The sequence below is a fragment of the Strix aluco genome, chromosome 3 (genome assembly GCF_031877795.1).
Source record: "Strix aluco isolate bStrAlu1 chromosome 3, bStrAlu1.hap1, whole genome shotgun sequence".
NCBI lineage: Eukaryota > Metazoa > Chordata > Aves > Strigiformes > Strigidae > Strix > Strix aluco.
The window spans coordinates 53,923,011-53,938,551 of record NC_133933.1 but is presented as its reverse complement, the minus strand read 5'-3'; the positions used below and the strand labels follow the sequence as shown (position 1 = coordinate 53,938,551).

Below are 15,541 nucleotides of genomic sequence, written 5' to 3'. Positions count from 1 at the left end.
TTAATAAAGATGCAACAACAACAAAATGCAAAAAATCTTTAGAAGGTCAAAAGAAACAAGTCATGCAATTGTCTTGCTGGCTTTTCAGCTACAAAATTTTCCCTTACAAATACATTTCAACCTTATGACTAATTGCAATCAAATCTGACCAAACAATACATGTGTCAGATGAGTTCATGAAAACCAGCAGCTAGGAAGACCACAGAGACACAAATGAGTGACTGCTAAAAGAGAACAGAAGTTCTGCCCACCTTCTGAGATAGTAGAGGTTCCAGGCAGCATGAAGACTAGGCAGAAAGAAATGGGCGTAGAAAGCAAAGAGAGAATAAGCAGCAGGAACATTCAGACTTCAGATCTAATGCCCACTGAATTGCTTGGGGTTTAGAGGTTACTGATCTTTGTCTGTCTTAATCTGAATTGCTCTGCCACAGGTGCAGAGTTGAGCAGATTCCCAGTGTTTCAGCAGAAAAACCATGCAAGCAAAGTAGCTGAAAATATGAAGACATATAAAATAGGAGAGCAGCATTTTTAATCAGTTGCAACCGCAGCAGGGGGAGAAGGGTTTGGCAGTTGGCTAGTGGTACTGAGATCAGCCCAGCATGGTCCCATGGGAGGGACCTTCCCCAGGGACCTTTGCCATGGATGTGGGTTGGACTTGATGATCCCAAGGGTCTTTTCCACCTGAATGATTCTGTGATTTTGGGTGGCACTCAAATTTGCATTGCTCCAAAAAAAGAAAGCATTATGGCAGTAAGATGACAGCACCTGTATTACAGTGTTTTACCAAAATAATTCATAATTACATTGCTAATTTTTTTTTTTTTTAGAACAGCATTATTGCCAAACAAGTGTGGGATAGAAATAAACTGCTAAAAACTAAATAAATAAATCCCAAGCCTGAATCCAAAAGGTTCACTGGTCTGTACATCACCTGATCAGTTGATAGAACTGAAGGACTAAACCTTCACATGCAGATTTTGACAGTCAAACAAGATAAAAGACACCAGTAAAGGACCACATATAACCTCCAGCTGTACAAGATAGGAAATCATAGTTATCCATGCTTCTGCACATAAATGACAGTGTGCATGCTGAATAGCAACATAGAAAAGGATCAGCAACCATCATCTAGACTGGAGATACATTACTTTACAGTCACTGTATGATTTTAAACATGCTTACCTATTTCTCCTTATTGACAGCCTTTACTGATACTCCTCCCAAAACACAGTAATTATTTTGAAGTTCAAGAGCTCCAACATAGTTTCACAAAGATTTCCCAACTGATGCAAAGATGCAGGTTTGAGTTATGAAAACATCTACCAAAAAAATCCCATTACCTAACTGCAGTTCCCCCTCAGTACAGCTTAACGCTTCAGTCTTTAAGCAACAGCGCTGACTGCAGCACAATTAGCCATGGCCAGACCATACCAGTAAATGCACAGGAAGAAGAAACTATGTTCTGAAACTCAGAGCAAATTCATGTTAAAAGATGAAGTAAAACAGCTGCAAATCCTAATGCTCAATATCAATAAATGAGGCAGAAGATGGTAAATGCACAGAAAACTATGAATTGCAAATACAGTCTAGAAGCATCTGAAGGATATCCTCTCTTCTGTCTTCTCTCTCATCTTTTTTCTTCCCTCTCAGTCTTATTGACACTGGTGAGGTAAACTCTGTCATCTTTATTGTTCTTACTGTTTCTCAACAAATATAACACTATTTGCTAAAGCAGTAATTCTTCCCTCAATGAAAATGTATCTTAGAAAAGTGGCAGCAGCAGAAGTAGGTCTAATCAAAACTAATCATTACCTTACTCCATGGTTCTAATACAAGCACATTTAAACTGGTTTCACTGTTGGCCTTGAAGAGAATGATGCACCATTATGCTTTTCATTCAAAGCTCCTAGATCCCCAGTGTCTGGGAGCTGTTTACAGAAAAAGATAAACAGAACAACAAATTAAGTCACAGGAAGCTATAGCAACATTCTCCTTGGATCAGTAAAGCAATGTTGTCTGGCAGAGGGATCACCAGATTAGAAGCCAGGTCGTGAAGTTTCACTGTGGCTCTGCCATTTTTCTAGTTTGTAGTCACTCATCTCATTTGAAACAGTTTCCCCAACTGCTTGGAAAGATGACAGAGGTGTAGTGTTGTCTAAGTTTTAGACAACCTCCTGGTTTGTCTTGAGAACTAGTCTGTACTCACCCAGCATTTGGGGTAGGAGGGGTGGGGGGGGGTGGCTATCATTATTTCAGGTTATCTCCAATCATTGACATACACAAAGCTAGTGAATATTCTTGTACTTCCGTCTAATCCCTTTTGCATTCTACAGAAATATGCAAAGTGAAAAGAGTGAATTTATTGCCCCATAGTACAAAAAAAAGATTTCATGCCCACAAAACTTTCATGCAATCATCACCAGCAGAGAAGCCCATAAAACACCAATTAGTCAATTGACAATAAGTAATTCCACACTCCATAGAAGGACTTCGTTATAGAATTAGAAGGATTCGGGGTTTGCTAAGAAAAAAGAAGATACTGAGGAACACTTCCTACTATCAACATCATCCACATTCTGGGCTGGGTAAAGTACTTGGCAAAGTCCTGTGGGGAAAAAAAAAAACAAACACCAAAACAAAAAACACTGAGCCTGCAAGTAGAGACCTTCATAAAGCTGACTTCCAAGATGGCAAAATCTAAGTTACATAAATCATGCTATTTCCCCATCTCTGAAGAACACTTCCACCTTAAATAACACATTTTAAAACATGCACTTTCAACTTATTTTCAAAAGTTTATAAACCCTTTTAAGGCATGCATCTTTCTCCCTTTTTAATCCTGGTCTATTTTAATTGAGAGCAGCTCCTCAATCTAGATCACCATGGGGCCACTTCCTGCACAAGGGAGGAGTACACATGTATAAGAAAGAGCAGCCTTAAGGAGGAAGAATGAGGCTATTACTTTAAATGAGAGGGTTACTTTATGTGAACTTCCAAGTGACCATGAAACTATGGCGAAACTGTACCAAGCACAGCCAAGCTGATCTAAGATGAGCTGCTGATGAAAGTGGTTATCGTCTCGTCAGCTCCCAGCAACATGCTGATGTGGCTTGTTTTCCCATCAGCACTGGTGATCCTCTGACTCCACAGTGAACGTATTCAGGAAGTTAACCAGCAGAAAACTTACCCTACAGCAGAGAGTTGACAGGCACCTGCCATCTCAGCTCCCTGAAACAGCTTGTTTTGGGGCAGACATGTTCCAGCATTGACAGAAAGGGGAAGAAAGCAAGTAGGTAACAGTTTATGTCCTCATTGCTCTTCACAGCTTCTTGTAACCTGCTTCTAGAGGTTATCAGCACACGAGTAGGACCCAAGCTCACTTTTGCAGTTCTTCATCAATCACAGCAGCCTACAGCTCAGTATATTAGCAGACATTCACCTCTGCATGTACCACAGGTTAGGAAGCCAGACAATGTGCTTGAGCCTTTCTTCTGAAAATAGTGACTTCAAGCAGAGAAACATTGGTTAGGCATCTCAGCTGCCACTAGTAGACCTGCCAGAGCTCATCTCTGAGAAGTCCAAAACATCCCAAAATTATGTTAGTTTAAGCCAACATAAAAGTCTTTATTCAGACTTTCAAATCAGTTTGACAACTCAGTTTTAAATTTTGAAGTGAAGTTGAGCACAGGACATTTCTATACTTAAACGGAGCTTAAGTCTTACCAATTTATGTTTTGGAAAAAGAATTTCAATATTCCAATATTGCTCAATATAACGGTGTAACCGTTCCCATGTTCTCTTTTCAATTTTGATATATATAGCAGATTTCAACTTCTTTACCATTCCCCCCTTCAGCTCCATAAACACCAAAAGAATTGTTGTCGAACAACAAAAACCTCCTTCGACAAGTTCTCGGGGAAAAAGTGTTTCTTGGCACAGCAGAATGGCTAGTTGCTTTGATTCAAACACAAGTTGTTAAAATAAGATGCTGCAAAGTGCTAAGAGTAGTTCAACATATTTTAAAAAGAGGTACACACAGCTGAACGAACAAAAACAAACAAAAAATTAGCCTTGTAGTCAAATCAGAAGGTAACAACCTTGTCATGGTGATGGGCTTGTCATGGACAGGTAAGAGGTCACCATCAGCAAAGTGACCAGCCACAGTGATGTTAGCTATACTCACAACATATCCATGGCTAGAGACATTCAAGGCAACTCATATTAAGAGACAGAGAGGGGCATGTGCTCTACATGTAGCCAGATTTATGCTTTAATAAACTGTTAGAAAAAACAGGAACAAGGTGGATAAATTACTAAATTACAAAGAAAGCTTTCACACACACACAAAAAAAAAAAAAAAAAAAGAAGGAAAGAAAGAAAAAACACACAGGGTAGAACAGTAAAACTTTCAGAGTGACCTAGTAAAATAATGGTAAAAGATGTGGCCAGCTGGCATACACAAGAGATTGCCAAATAGCAGTTGGCCAATGGGTGTAAATAACATTAAGCTACAAAAAGTGAAGAAATAAATTAAAAGGTTATCTGTAAGTACATTCATAAAGTACATAAGATGTACTAGGCACCATTTCTGTTGTTACTAAAAAGAGGAAAAAAATTATAGTCAAGCAGAAAGAAAGCATATGTGACATTAAAAAGAAAAATAACCCTCACACTTAAAAAAAACTGTAATCTTATACTTCAGTGAAAAGATTTCTTCAAAATTTGATGATTTGCTGAGGGATATTTACATATCAAGTCTTTCATCTACCCCAAAAGAAACCTCTCAGTTTATAAATAGCTTTCCATGTAAGGATGAACATTTTCTTCTGCTGTAATTGCATTCCTTTGAACAATAAAAATATTAAACTTCTCTTACCATTCCAATCTTCTCCTTTTTCTGTCTCTGATTTCTACCCCTTCAATACTACTGCCATAGATGGATAAGCCTCCATCACTTTTCATTAAGATATGTGATATCACCACACCCACTTCATTCATCCTTGTCAACTGACAAACTTTGTGTCTTCTAGTTCCCCTATGAAGATTCATTTATGCATTTTTAGCCACAACTTTTAATTAGCCCTCCAAAGCAGCAAGTTGAGGAAACAAAGACAGGCAAGCTAAATAATTGCACTGACTCAGGCAGCAAGCCATGTCCTCCAGCAATGGTCCCTTATTCACTGGACACATATTTCATTCAGGACTTTGTAGAACCTGTGGTTCATTCACTAGGAGAACTTAGGTCTGCAGAAACAAGGTCTGCCCTAGTGCCACAAACAATATAAAGACTCCTCTGCTGGTCCATATGGCTATGTCCTTACACAAGTAAATAAAACAGCCCAGAGCCTGTCCTCTAACCACAAAGTAAGGGGGCATGATACAGCTTGTGTCCACAAAGCTAAGCTCTTCTCCTTACACAAGGTCAGAAAAGACGAGTACCATTCCCACTGCCTTTTGGGAACAGTCACCCTTTGCCTTCTCCCAACACACGTGTAAACAGTCAGGCATCGGTCTAACCTGGACCAAGCAGCACATTAAAAATTAAGCAGAATGGACAGGGTTAGAGCTCGAGCCCACATCCTCTTCGTGCTTAGTTCAAAAGTATAAGCACTGCATACACAGCTCCAACGAAAGTCAAAAAAAGGTTTGAAAAAAACAGGCAATCTACAAGCACATTCCTACCTACAAACAGCCTATGAAAGTTCCCACAACATACCAGATGATCCTGTTCTCTCTACCACCACAAAAGCTAAGCCAGAATTTGTAAGGGGAATGCACTGTTCTATAAACATTGGAGACTGCAGGTCACCTATACTCTCTGACCTCTTGAAAGCACTTCTCAAAAAGACACCTCTAATCCCAAGACAATCTTGCATCCATAATCATGAACTACATTTAAGACTCAAGATTCATGAAGAAGCAGCTTCTCAAGGGTATTTGTCTTGGGAGTCTTTACTGGTGAAAACTGAAGGCTGAAGAAACAGGACCAGTGAGACACATCCACACAAAAGCCATTTTCTCACAACCACGAAACACGGGAGACTGGCATGATGAAACCTAAACATACTGGCTAAGGCAGTGCCTGGTTTGAGAACAGATGAGTTCAGTTTCCTGTTACATCAAACAGTAACTTTCAACAGTCCTACGTTTGCTTAAAAAAAAAAAAAAAAAAGTAAAAAAAATATCTACTGACATCACACTTAGGGCTGGGCAGACAGTGGCAGATTAGGAAATATAATGAGTCACTGCAAATACAGAACATGTAACAAGAGTTTTCAAACTGCCATGCAAAATTTAGTCTTACCCCAAAAAACCCAGACAATACAGCCAAAGTGAACTACGCCAGAAGAAGAGAAACGGCAGCATAGTGCTATCACACAACAAAGCAGTTGGGGAAAAATAAGGACACTGTAAAAAGGACAGGGTAAGACACAGGCCCACTGCAAGAAAAAACAAAATCAACAGAAGCCAGCAATCAAGAAGGAAACATCATCTGAAATAAGCTGACAGGGTAGTAAGAAGTAAATAAGTTGGAAAGTAAAAAGTTGGAAGTAAATAACACACTATGCAAGAAATACAATGGACAAATAAAAATTAGGCAGTGAGGAAAACTACAAAAGAATAAACAGGATGCACACTTAGCCACCATAATTCAGGCTAAGTATCTTATTCTCTGAACCAGCAGAACACCCCGACATTGCAGAAATGCTACTAAAATATCTAGGGCAAAGAAAGTGGCATCTTTCCTGTCAATTCAGAAATTTCCCCACAGGGTGAAGCAAACTAAACAGTATTATTAAGGTGAACACAGCAATGCTTGTCAGCAGCTAGAAATATTTGCTATTTTGGGCACACATGGATCAGAAGGATTAGAGGTGCAAGGTTTCTGTCCAAAGTTGTTAGAACTTCAGATTACAAAAGGTGGTTTTTTTTCTTTAGGAACTATTTGTGCTTTAACATTAGGGGATTTCTTTTTGATGCAAGTAGAAGGATAAGAGGAAGGAAGAATGTTGGAATTATTAACAGCTGAATAAACTTTGTTAAGAGAAGTACAGCTCAGCTGCACAGAAGCTGGTTGATAATGCAGGAACAAGGAATCAGATCAATAAGTGCTAATGAAAGCATTAAATATTCACAGTTTCCAGACAGAAGGTGGATTAACTGGTCTCAGATTCTGACAATCTCTTCTTTGGGTCTCAACATCAAAGAAGGGGAGATTACTACTGCTGCTTCTATGTTGAGGTTTTTTTATTATAATTTTAATTAGAAACCACTAAAATGAATACAAGTTCTTTAAAGACAATGAGTAACATCCAAAAGCCTTCTCTTTTGGTACTCTTGAGCCAGAACTACTGTGGAAAGTAATACAGAGACCCCAATTCTAGTCCTATTGAGACATAAGATTAGGCATCTCTTAATGATGCGACATTTTGTTGTTAAAAATCTTACCCAGACTAAAACTAGCTATCAATGTATTTTTCAAAAGCATATGAAATTTGGAAACATGATATTTTTTCTTCTTAACGCCATGTACGACAAGGTGTTTAAGAGCTGGGATTTAAGAAAGCTTCCTGTGGCAATAAATCACTGAGAAGACGACATAGAAAAAGAACTCCAAAATAAAGGAGTTCTTTGTAAATATGTGAATTATACACTTTTTTGAACTAATTCATACTCTTGACAAGTTTTTTTTCCCCTAAGAACATAATTAGCGTATTTCTAAGTTGAAATAAAACATTCTCAGTGTGCACTAACAGTGAAGATGAATTCATCAATTTACCATAAAAATTTAGAACTTGTTAACCAGATTGTCCTTCTCCCCTGCAAAAAACAAACATATCAGGAGCATTTTGGAATGTTCACTTGTTAATAAAGTCATGATTGTGAGTTTGTTACCTGCCTTTGAACTGTCTCATTCGAGTGTGCAACACATCAATACATTGTCTGGCATAGCAGAAGCCAAAGTCTTCTATAAACATCAGCCAGGCTGGTTCCTCCCACACTAATTATGACAGCTTGACAAGGAGTGATGATGAAACCACAGAAATATGCCACTTTCTCACAAGCTTTTAAAAAGGGGTTAAGGGGGGTGAGGGAAGCCCACCTCCCAGGATGAAAATCCTGTTTCCTCACCTTGAAATAAATTAGAAAGAAAAAACAGCATCATTTCATAGAACAAGTCAAAGCTGAGGGTTGATTCAACACAGTTGCTACGTACAACCACATCAACTTGTCACATCCCACAAGATAAAGCAAGGCTGAGCTGTGAGAACCTTCAGATGGCAAAGGAACAAAGTACTGCAAGGAGCTGTCAATCAGTAGGTGGCACTCTTCAAATTCTGACAGCAGGAAGCCAAGTACCAGTACAAGTGAGGACACATTACACAGCAAAGTCTGGATCTTTAGCAGAAATATCAACAAGTAATACTGAACAATTTTAACCATGGGGAACGCGATGGTTTCATTTCAATAATATATACAGCAATCCTTGTACATAATCTCTGAAGTTCCTAAGAATTATAATTTTTGAGTACTATAAATATTTTGGATAAACACTACTGTATACTAGCATACTAAAACCAGTATCTTAAGAAATCATCCATTACATCTGCAGAACACTGAGTGTAGCCTTGTAGCTAATTATGTAGATGTAAGTCAAACTCATGAACGATAATATTTTTTTAACATAACAAAACATAGCATAATTATTTACATTTTGCCACAGCTGTTCAAAGCTGGACAATAAATTTGTTACAATAAATGAAATAGATAACTAAATCTTTTGGAACAATATATGAATTGTTATTTCTGTGGTTATTTACTGGTGAAGACATGGCCCATGCACCAAAAGATTCAGTTGCTTTTAGAGTTCAAATCAATTCAAGGTATAACAAAAATGAAAACATTGCTCCATAAAAGAGGTGTCAAATTTTCCCTTCCTGCAAATAGCGTTTCTTCATTTAACAATTACAGACTTTTTTTTTTGGTATTTGAAATACAGATTGAAATCAATACATGTTACTGCTCACTTGATAAAACAGTAAAGAGCAGATTTTGTAATAAAGTTTGAGTACAGGTACTTGTAATTGAAACAGCCAGCAGAGGGAGTATAAAAATAAAATTTAAGAAAAGGAACCAGCCCTTTTTTCTTTTTGTATATACTTTTTTTTTTTTACTTATGATCTTAGCTTTAGTTTAGAATACAATAATGCCAAAAGTGTAAAAACTAGAATATTGTAAAAACCACTGAGTTTTAAAGTATTAAACATAAAGACTTGCAACTAAAATACTTTTTAAAGTAGCATTAAAAAAATATTAGCTCATATTAGCCTCACCAAACTGAAATACAATTTTAATCACGGACAAGGTTAACATTGACCAACAAGCTGCATGAGCCATTTCCAAGTTATAAATACACACACACAGAGACTCTCATTCTTATTTTCTGAATCTAAAACTAAGTTCATGATTTGAGAATACTAAGAGAATTTTAGGTATAATCTGTTTGTATTAGAATGCAGCACAAAAACCTAAAACTGAACAAAAGGTACTGTTGTACTGATCTGTACAACAGAAGATTTAAAAGCAAATAAGCCAAGTATATGCCCTAGATCGTTAGTGAAAATGGGTGTTTACATGGCTGTTTCAAAATGAAGTCACTAACTCATTATATGCTGAAATAAAATCTCATCTTTACGCTTTCAGGTTTTTACCATGTCCAGCTGATGAGTATGGCTTAAACATAAACAAAAGGAAGAAGGATACAAATGGGGTGACTGGAGGTACCGGTCTTGTGTTAGTCTTAAATAAGCTGCCATCCTCCTTGCACAAGTGACAAAAAGAAACCATCTCCCAACTCACCTACACTGTCATACCTTCCACAGCCCATTTTAAATGAGGAGCAAGCTTACTGAGATAACAGTGAGGGTGTTACCTCCTTTCTCAAGGCCTGTGAGCGGTAGGTACCCCCAAGCCATCAGACAAGCATGGGCAGCAGAGCTGAGGAGTCAAAGGGACAAAGGATTAGTTATTTCAAATGTAAACTGCATGCTTTATAGACAGCCATTTGTAAAAATACCGGGCTCAGACAAACAAGCCCCCCTTCACTGTCAATTGCTTGTGCCCACACCGTTTCCATTCCCTTTCCATGCCATTCCTTGCTGTCTGCCCTATATATTGGTCCGTTATCCCTCTAAATAGAATGGCAGTGCCTCAGACAAGGATACATGGTGTTCTCTACATGTTAATGGAAAATGTGGTATTATGAAACACCAGCCCTGACAAGAGCTGCTGAATGACATCACTTATCATCATAACTATACGCTGCTTTAGTGACAATTTGGTTTTCAATTACTGTGGAGCCAGAATCCCTAGGGTGAAAAACAGAGACAATTCCATTTTCTACATCAGCATCTAAATTTTAAGGATGATTTAATTGCAAAACCAAACCCTGTCCACCTTTACACATGGGATTAATTGCTGAAAAACAGCATTTGGCTTACAAAACCCTGATTGCAAGTAATAAATACACAGACCAGGAAAGAGAAGGGAGTCAAGCCAAGATTAACTTTTCCACTAGCACAGGTAACAGGAATACTTTTCACTTTATTTAAACCTTAATTGCTATTTCCTTCCACATCTACAGATCTTACTATGTCTACTCTTCCTTAGAGTACTACTCAGTCGGAAAGTCTAAGCATCTGGCACATGAAGGCGCAGGATAAACTTGCTGCATCACAAAAAAAGAAAAGTCAGATAAAAGGTAACTGTATAAAATATCAATATATTGATAATACTCTGACAAGCAGGAAGCCCCCATACTGTAAAATACTCATACCCATGGGTAGAATCCCAGGACACAGATGAAGTATGCTACACATGTGCAGCTTGAGAGACCTTGAGTGTAGAAGGAACATGGAATGCTCCTCTGAAAGTAAGCCATTTCACAGAAACCTGGAATACCTGGCAGCTTGCAGCATCCTAAATATGGTAGAACTCCACTGGAGAATTGATTCACGATGTTAGATACTAAAAGTTTCTCAAAACACTATGTTATGCACCAAGTTACAGATTTTAAACTGTTTAGGAAAACAACACACACCACACAAAGTTCGTAAACTTCTGCAGTCCAGTGCTTTATTAGGAATCTTAAACACAAAAATAGCCAGATACGGCACAAACTGAGTACTGCAGAACCTAAAATTTTAATAGTATCAAAAACCTTCTAACAAAATCCTGAATAGAGAGCATACAAGTCAAAAGAGCTCAGAGGAGAAAGAATACATCTCTAGCAATTTCACTGTTTTGCAGTCTTGAGGATTCTGTTAAATCACTTTTAAATCTCCCTTCTGAAAGAGCTCATCTCAATTCTCTTCCCTACAGAACTCCTCAGTTTCCCTCTAAAAATATTCAGACTTTGTTGTCTTTAAAGTCAAACAGTGTGTATACATATATATGTACAATTTAGAACCTAAAATACAATTCAGGAAACAAAAGCTATGAGATGCGGCACATTATCTTCATTATGCTAGATGATCTCATCCGCTTCAAAACAATAATAGCCTTCCGGCTGCACTGTAACCAGGACTGTGCACAGTACTCCAAACAGTTGGACAAGTGCTCTTTGCAGTAGCTGCACTGGAACTGAATAGTATCTTGTCTGACTTCCCTCCACTCCCTTTTTTCAGCCCGGTTTCCTAAGGAAATCAGACTTATGCAATCACTCGGGAAGGGAGGGAAGTGTATGCATATGTATATACGCATGCATGTGGATGTCTGTCCGTCTGACCTCACTAATACCTTTTGAGCCCATTGGCCAGTTGCAATCACATTCAGAAGACGAGTAGAGATATCAGACATTTAGGCTCTTGAAAGTTGCAGAGCACGGAAAAGTGTCTCCACAAGAGAGAGAGGCCGCATGTCTTCTCAGACGTCAGTAAACTCACAGGGAAAGAACTGTCTGCTCCTTTCCTGCCTGCAGGAAAATCTTCAGTCGGAGGTCACAATCAGTCAAAGACGACCAGCTTTCTCGTGTTCAAGTGTTCATAAAATAGCTGAAGTTGAATTCATCACTGCTTTTAAAACAGTGTTTTGAACAGAGCTGATGTTTTCCATGTCATCTTTTTCTTGGTCTAATACAGGAGAGAATTGCCCTACATGACACACATTCCCTGGCTTGGTCTCTTGCTCCCAAGACCACTTGTTTTAAAAACATCAGAGCTTTACCACACGCATGACAGCATTCTACTCCTCTCAAACACAGAGAAAATAAAAACTGGAAGAGCTTAAGATTCCCTTCAGGCCTCAAAACTAAACAAGTATGTAACTGTAACATAATCAACTATTGAATAAAGTTTCAAACAGACGATGCAGCAAATATATAGTCATCTTTATTCACCTCTACCGTAGAACAGAACAAGTACTACCACACTTGCAGGCTACTGCGCTAAAGACAGCTGTAAGGCATAAAGACAAATAATGAGGTTTCAGCTGACATCTCTATAGTTCTTCTCACATCTCCCCAAAACACGTACATGTGTTAACTATGTACTACTATTCACCTGTATCCAAAAAGCCACCTAATAAAAGTATGCCAAGAGATTAAAATGCAAGTTTAGGGACACTTTAGGGCATATATCTGATTTAAGAAATTGTCACAAAAAGAAGGGAAAAAAAAAACACAAACAAACACCAAAAAAAAAACCCCGCATAAAATAACTACAGCTGACTGAAGTCACCCTAAGCATCAAAACATTAGGTGAGGGGGAAAAAAAAAAAGTTTCTGATAAAAACACAGATGTATTTCAGCCCTGATACACGCTCCGCTTCGAAATTCCCTGCTCCCATGGCCGATCTGAACCCCGGCACGTTTCCCGGCGGGGCGCGGGAGCCGGGGGCTGGCGGGAGGGCAGGGGCAGCCCGACCCCGGGAGGCTTCAGCCCGAACCCCGGCCGCTGCGGAGCCGCCCCAGCCCCGGTGGCTCCCACCCGGCGGGGCGCGGTGGATCGGCGAAACGCCTCGGCGAGGGGAAGGCGGCAGCGGCAGGCTCAGGGCGAGCCACCCAAGGGGGCGCCGGGCCGCGTCCCTGCGAACGGGCAGTTCCTGCCACGCGAGACCCTCCTCTCCCCTCTCACGACCCGCCCCAGCGGCTCGGGCCGGCCGGCGGCCCCCGCTACCGCCGGGCTTCCCGGTCCAGAGCGGGGGGACACCGCCGAGCCCCGCACCGGGAGGCCGAGCGGCCGCTCTCGCCCCACTCCCGCCTCCCGACACGGGGCGAGGGCGGCCCCGCGCCCTTCCCCCGCCTTCGGGCGCGGGGGGAGCCGCCGAGGCTGGCTGCGGAGCGCCCCTTACCGAGCGGCTCGCAGCCCCCTTTATTCCGCCCTCCCTCCCCGTTACAGCGCCAGCCCCCCCCGCCGAGGAGCACATGTTTCCTCTCCGGCTTCTCGCCCGCCTCGCAATGAGCCAGGGGCAGGAGGCACCCCGTACCGAAGCCGGATCAGAAACACGGAATTCGCACGCGTGGGGCAGTTCTGACAGGGGATGCAGACAGCAGCGATACGTTTCTCCCTTCCCGGCCCGCCGCCGCCGCTTTTCTGTCAACTGCCGATACCATAATGCTTCCTCATTGCTACTCCAAGTAAGTAGGGGGAAAAGTCTCCATTCCCCTATGCATCATTCCTGAGCGGATTAAGCACAGACCAAGAAAAAGGCTGACACACGTGTACCTTGAGTAGTCCGATCCCGAAATGATGCCGAAACCCCCGAGGCGTGAACAGCCAGCTCCCACAAAGAGACTCTGCTACGCCGAGCATCCCCTTTGTCCGTGCATCCTCAGTACACACCCGGCCGCTCCTCCATGCGTCCACGCACGCCCCACGCACACGGCCCCTTTGTGCCTTCGCCCCCCCCTCCCTCCCCCTTCGCTCACAAAGACATGCCCTTTCCTCAAGGCACGCAACCGGGCTCGGACACAGCCCTTCGCCTCCCCTCGAGACATGCGCGACCCGCCGCCGGGCACGGCGCTCCGGTACCTACTTGTGTTCAAGAAACAGTCCGTAAACCTCCTAAAGCAGCTTGCAGAATTAGATCCATCTTCCATGTCTGGCCCTAGGAGCAGGGGAGACGAGAAGGAGAAGAAGGCGCCTCTCTGCCGCTGCTGCCGCCTCGGAGTCCTGCTCCCGCCGGGGCCGTCGCCTCCTCGGATCCCGTCGCCGCGGGCTGCTGCTGCTGCAGCACCGAGGGAATTGCAGGACCACGGGCGAGAGGCGGCTGGAGAGAGGAGGAGCCGGGAGTGGTGCTGCCGGGGGCCGCCGGCTGCGGAACGGAGCAGCAAGCCCTGGATGGAGGAAGAACAGAAGAGTCTCCTCCTGCCGCTGCCGCCTGGATGGGCGATCAAGTGAGCTGCTGCTGCTGCTGCTGCTCCGCCAACATCTCTTCCTCCTCCTCCTCCTCCTCCTCCTGCCGCTCTCGCTGCCTCTCCTCCTCCTTCCCTCCCTTGAAGACTTGTGAGGTTAAAGGAAGATGAGGAGGGGAAACGAGGAGGCGGCGGCAAGAAGTAAAAAGAAAATGGAGAAGCGGAGGAAAAGGAGGGGATTGGAGCGAGGAAAGGAGCCGCTGCCGCTCTGGGGACGATGCTGGCGGAGGCGGCGGAGGAGGCTGTCCCTGCAGCGCGGCTCCTGCTGCTGCTGGTGGTTGTTAGGAGGAGAGAGAGGGAGCTGCAGGCAGCCGAGCCGCCTCCAGGAGCGGGGGGGGGAGGAGGAGACCCGCCGCTGCCTCCACCTCCGCCGCTCTGGCCATGGGAGTGGAGCGGGCGGCTGCCGGAGCCGGGCTTTTCCCCGGGTGCTGCAGCCAGGGGGGCCGAGGGGCGGGATAAGAGCCGCTTCTCCGGGTTGGACATGCTTCCGCTCTTCCCTCCCTTTCGCGGTAGTTTAAGGCAGGACGTCTAGGAGGGATACCGGAGAAAAGCGAAAGGGGAAGCCGAAAAAGGACGGAGCTAAGCCAGGGACAACCGCGGTTCGGTCCTTCGTTCCCTCCAGCAGCCCCCAGGCGGTATTTCCTCCGCACCCCGGCTCCCCGCCCTCATAAAATCCTCACATTTCCGTTCCCCCTTTAGGCTGGGGGGGACAGCGCGCTACTGACCGCCGAGCGGTTCCGATCCCCTTTTAAAGTTCTCTTTTCCTCATGCTTCCACCTCGCATTCAAAGCAAGAAAGCGGCAACAGTCTGTATGTTCTTCGAGCGAGGCAAATATTGCCCCGTATGTGCGTGCTCGCCTGCAAAGAGGCAGATAAAATCACTGCAGTACCGCTTCCAGCCCCAGCCCCGGCCGCCAGAAAACGCCCACTGGCGGAGCCAGCGCTTCCCAGGCCGCCTCCCGGCCTCCCCTTACCCGGCGCGCACACAGGAGCTACGGCACAGCGGTTACCTAAAGGGAAGGAACGCGGGCAGAGACACGAGGAAAAAGATCCTCCCCACGTGGCCTCCTTATTGCAAACATATTTCCAGACACCGAGATTAAAAGGCAGACGTGCTGCGGCGCCTGG

The 15,541-nt window shown here is 43.0% G+C and overlaps 1 protein-coding gene across 3 annotated transcripts in view; it reads right to left on the bottom strand.

Moving 5' to 3' along the window:
- Nucleotides 1-15,541, bottom strand: part of PDE10A (phosphodiesterase 10A) — a 382,004-nt gene that overhangs the window by 177,475 nt on the left and 188,988 nt on the right. For 2 of the 3 annotated variants that reach the window (XM_074818611.1, XM_074818612.1), the window contains exon 1: nt 14,035-15,153. The exons of the other annotated variant lie outside the window; for it this stretch is intronic. In XM_074818611.1, the coding sequence (XP_074674712.1) occupies nt 14,035-14,896 (862 nt within the window). In that variant the 5' untranslated portion in view covers nt 14,897-15,153. Of the gene's footprint in view, nt 1-14,034; nt 15,154-15,541 lie in introns of those variants that run through there. 3 annotated transcript variants of the gene reach the window in all.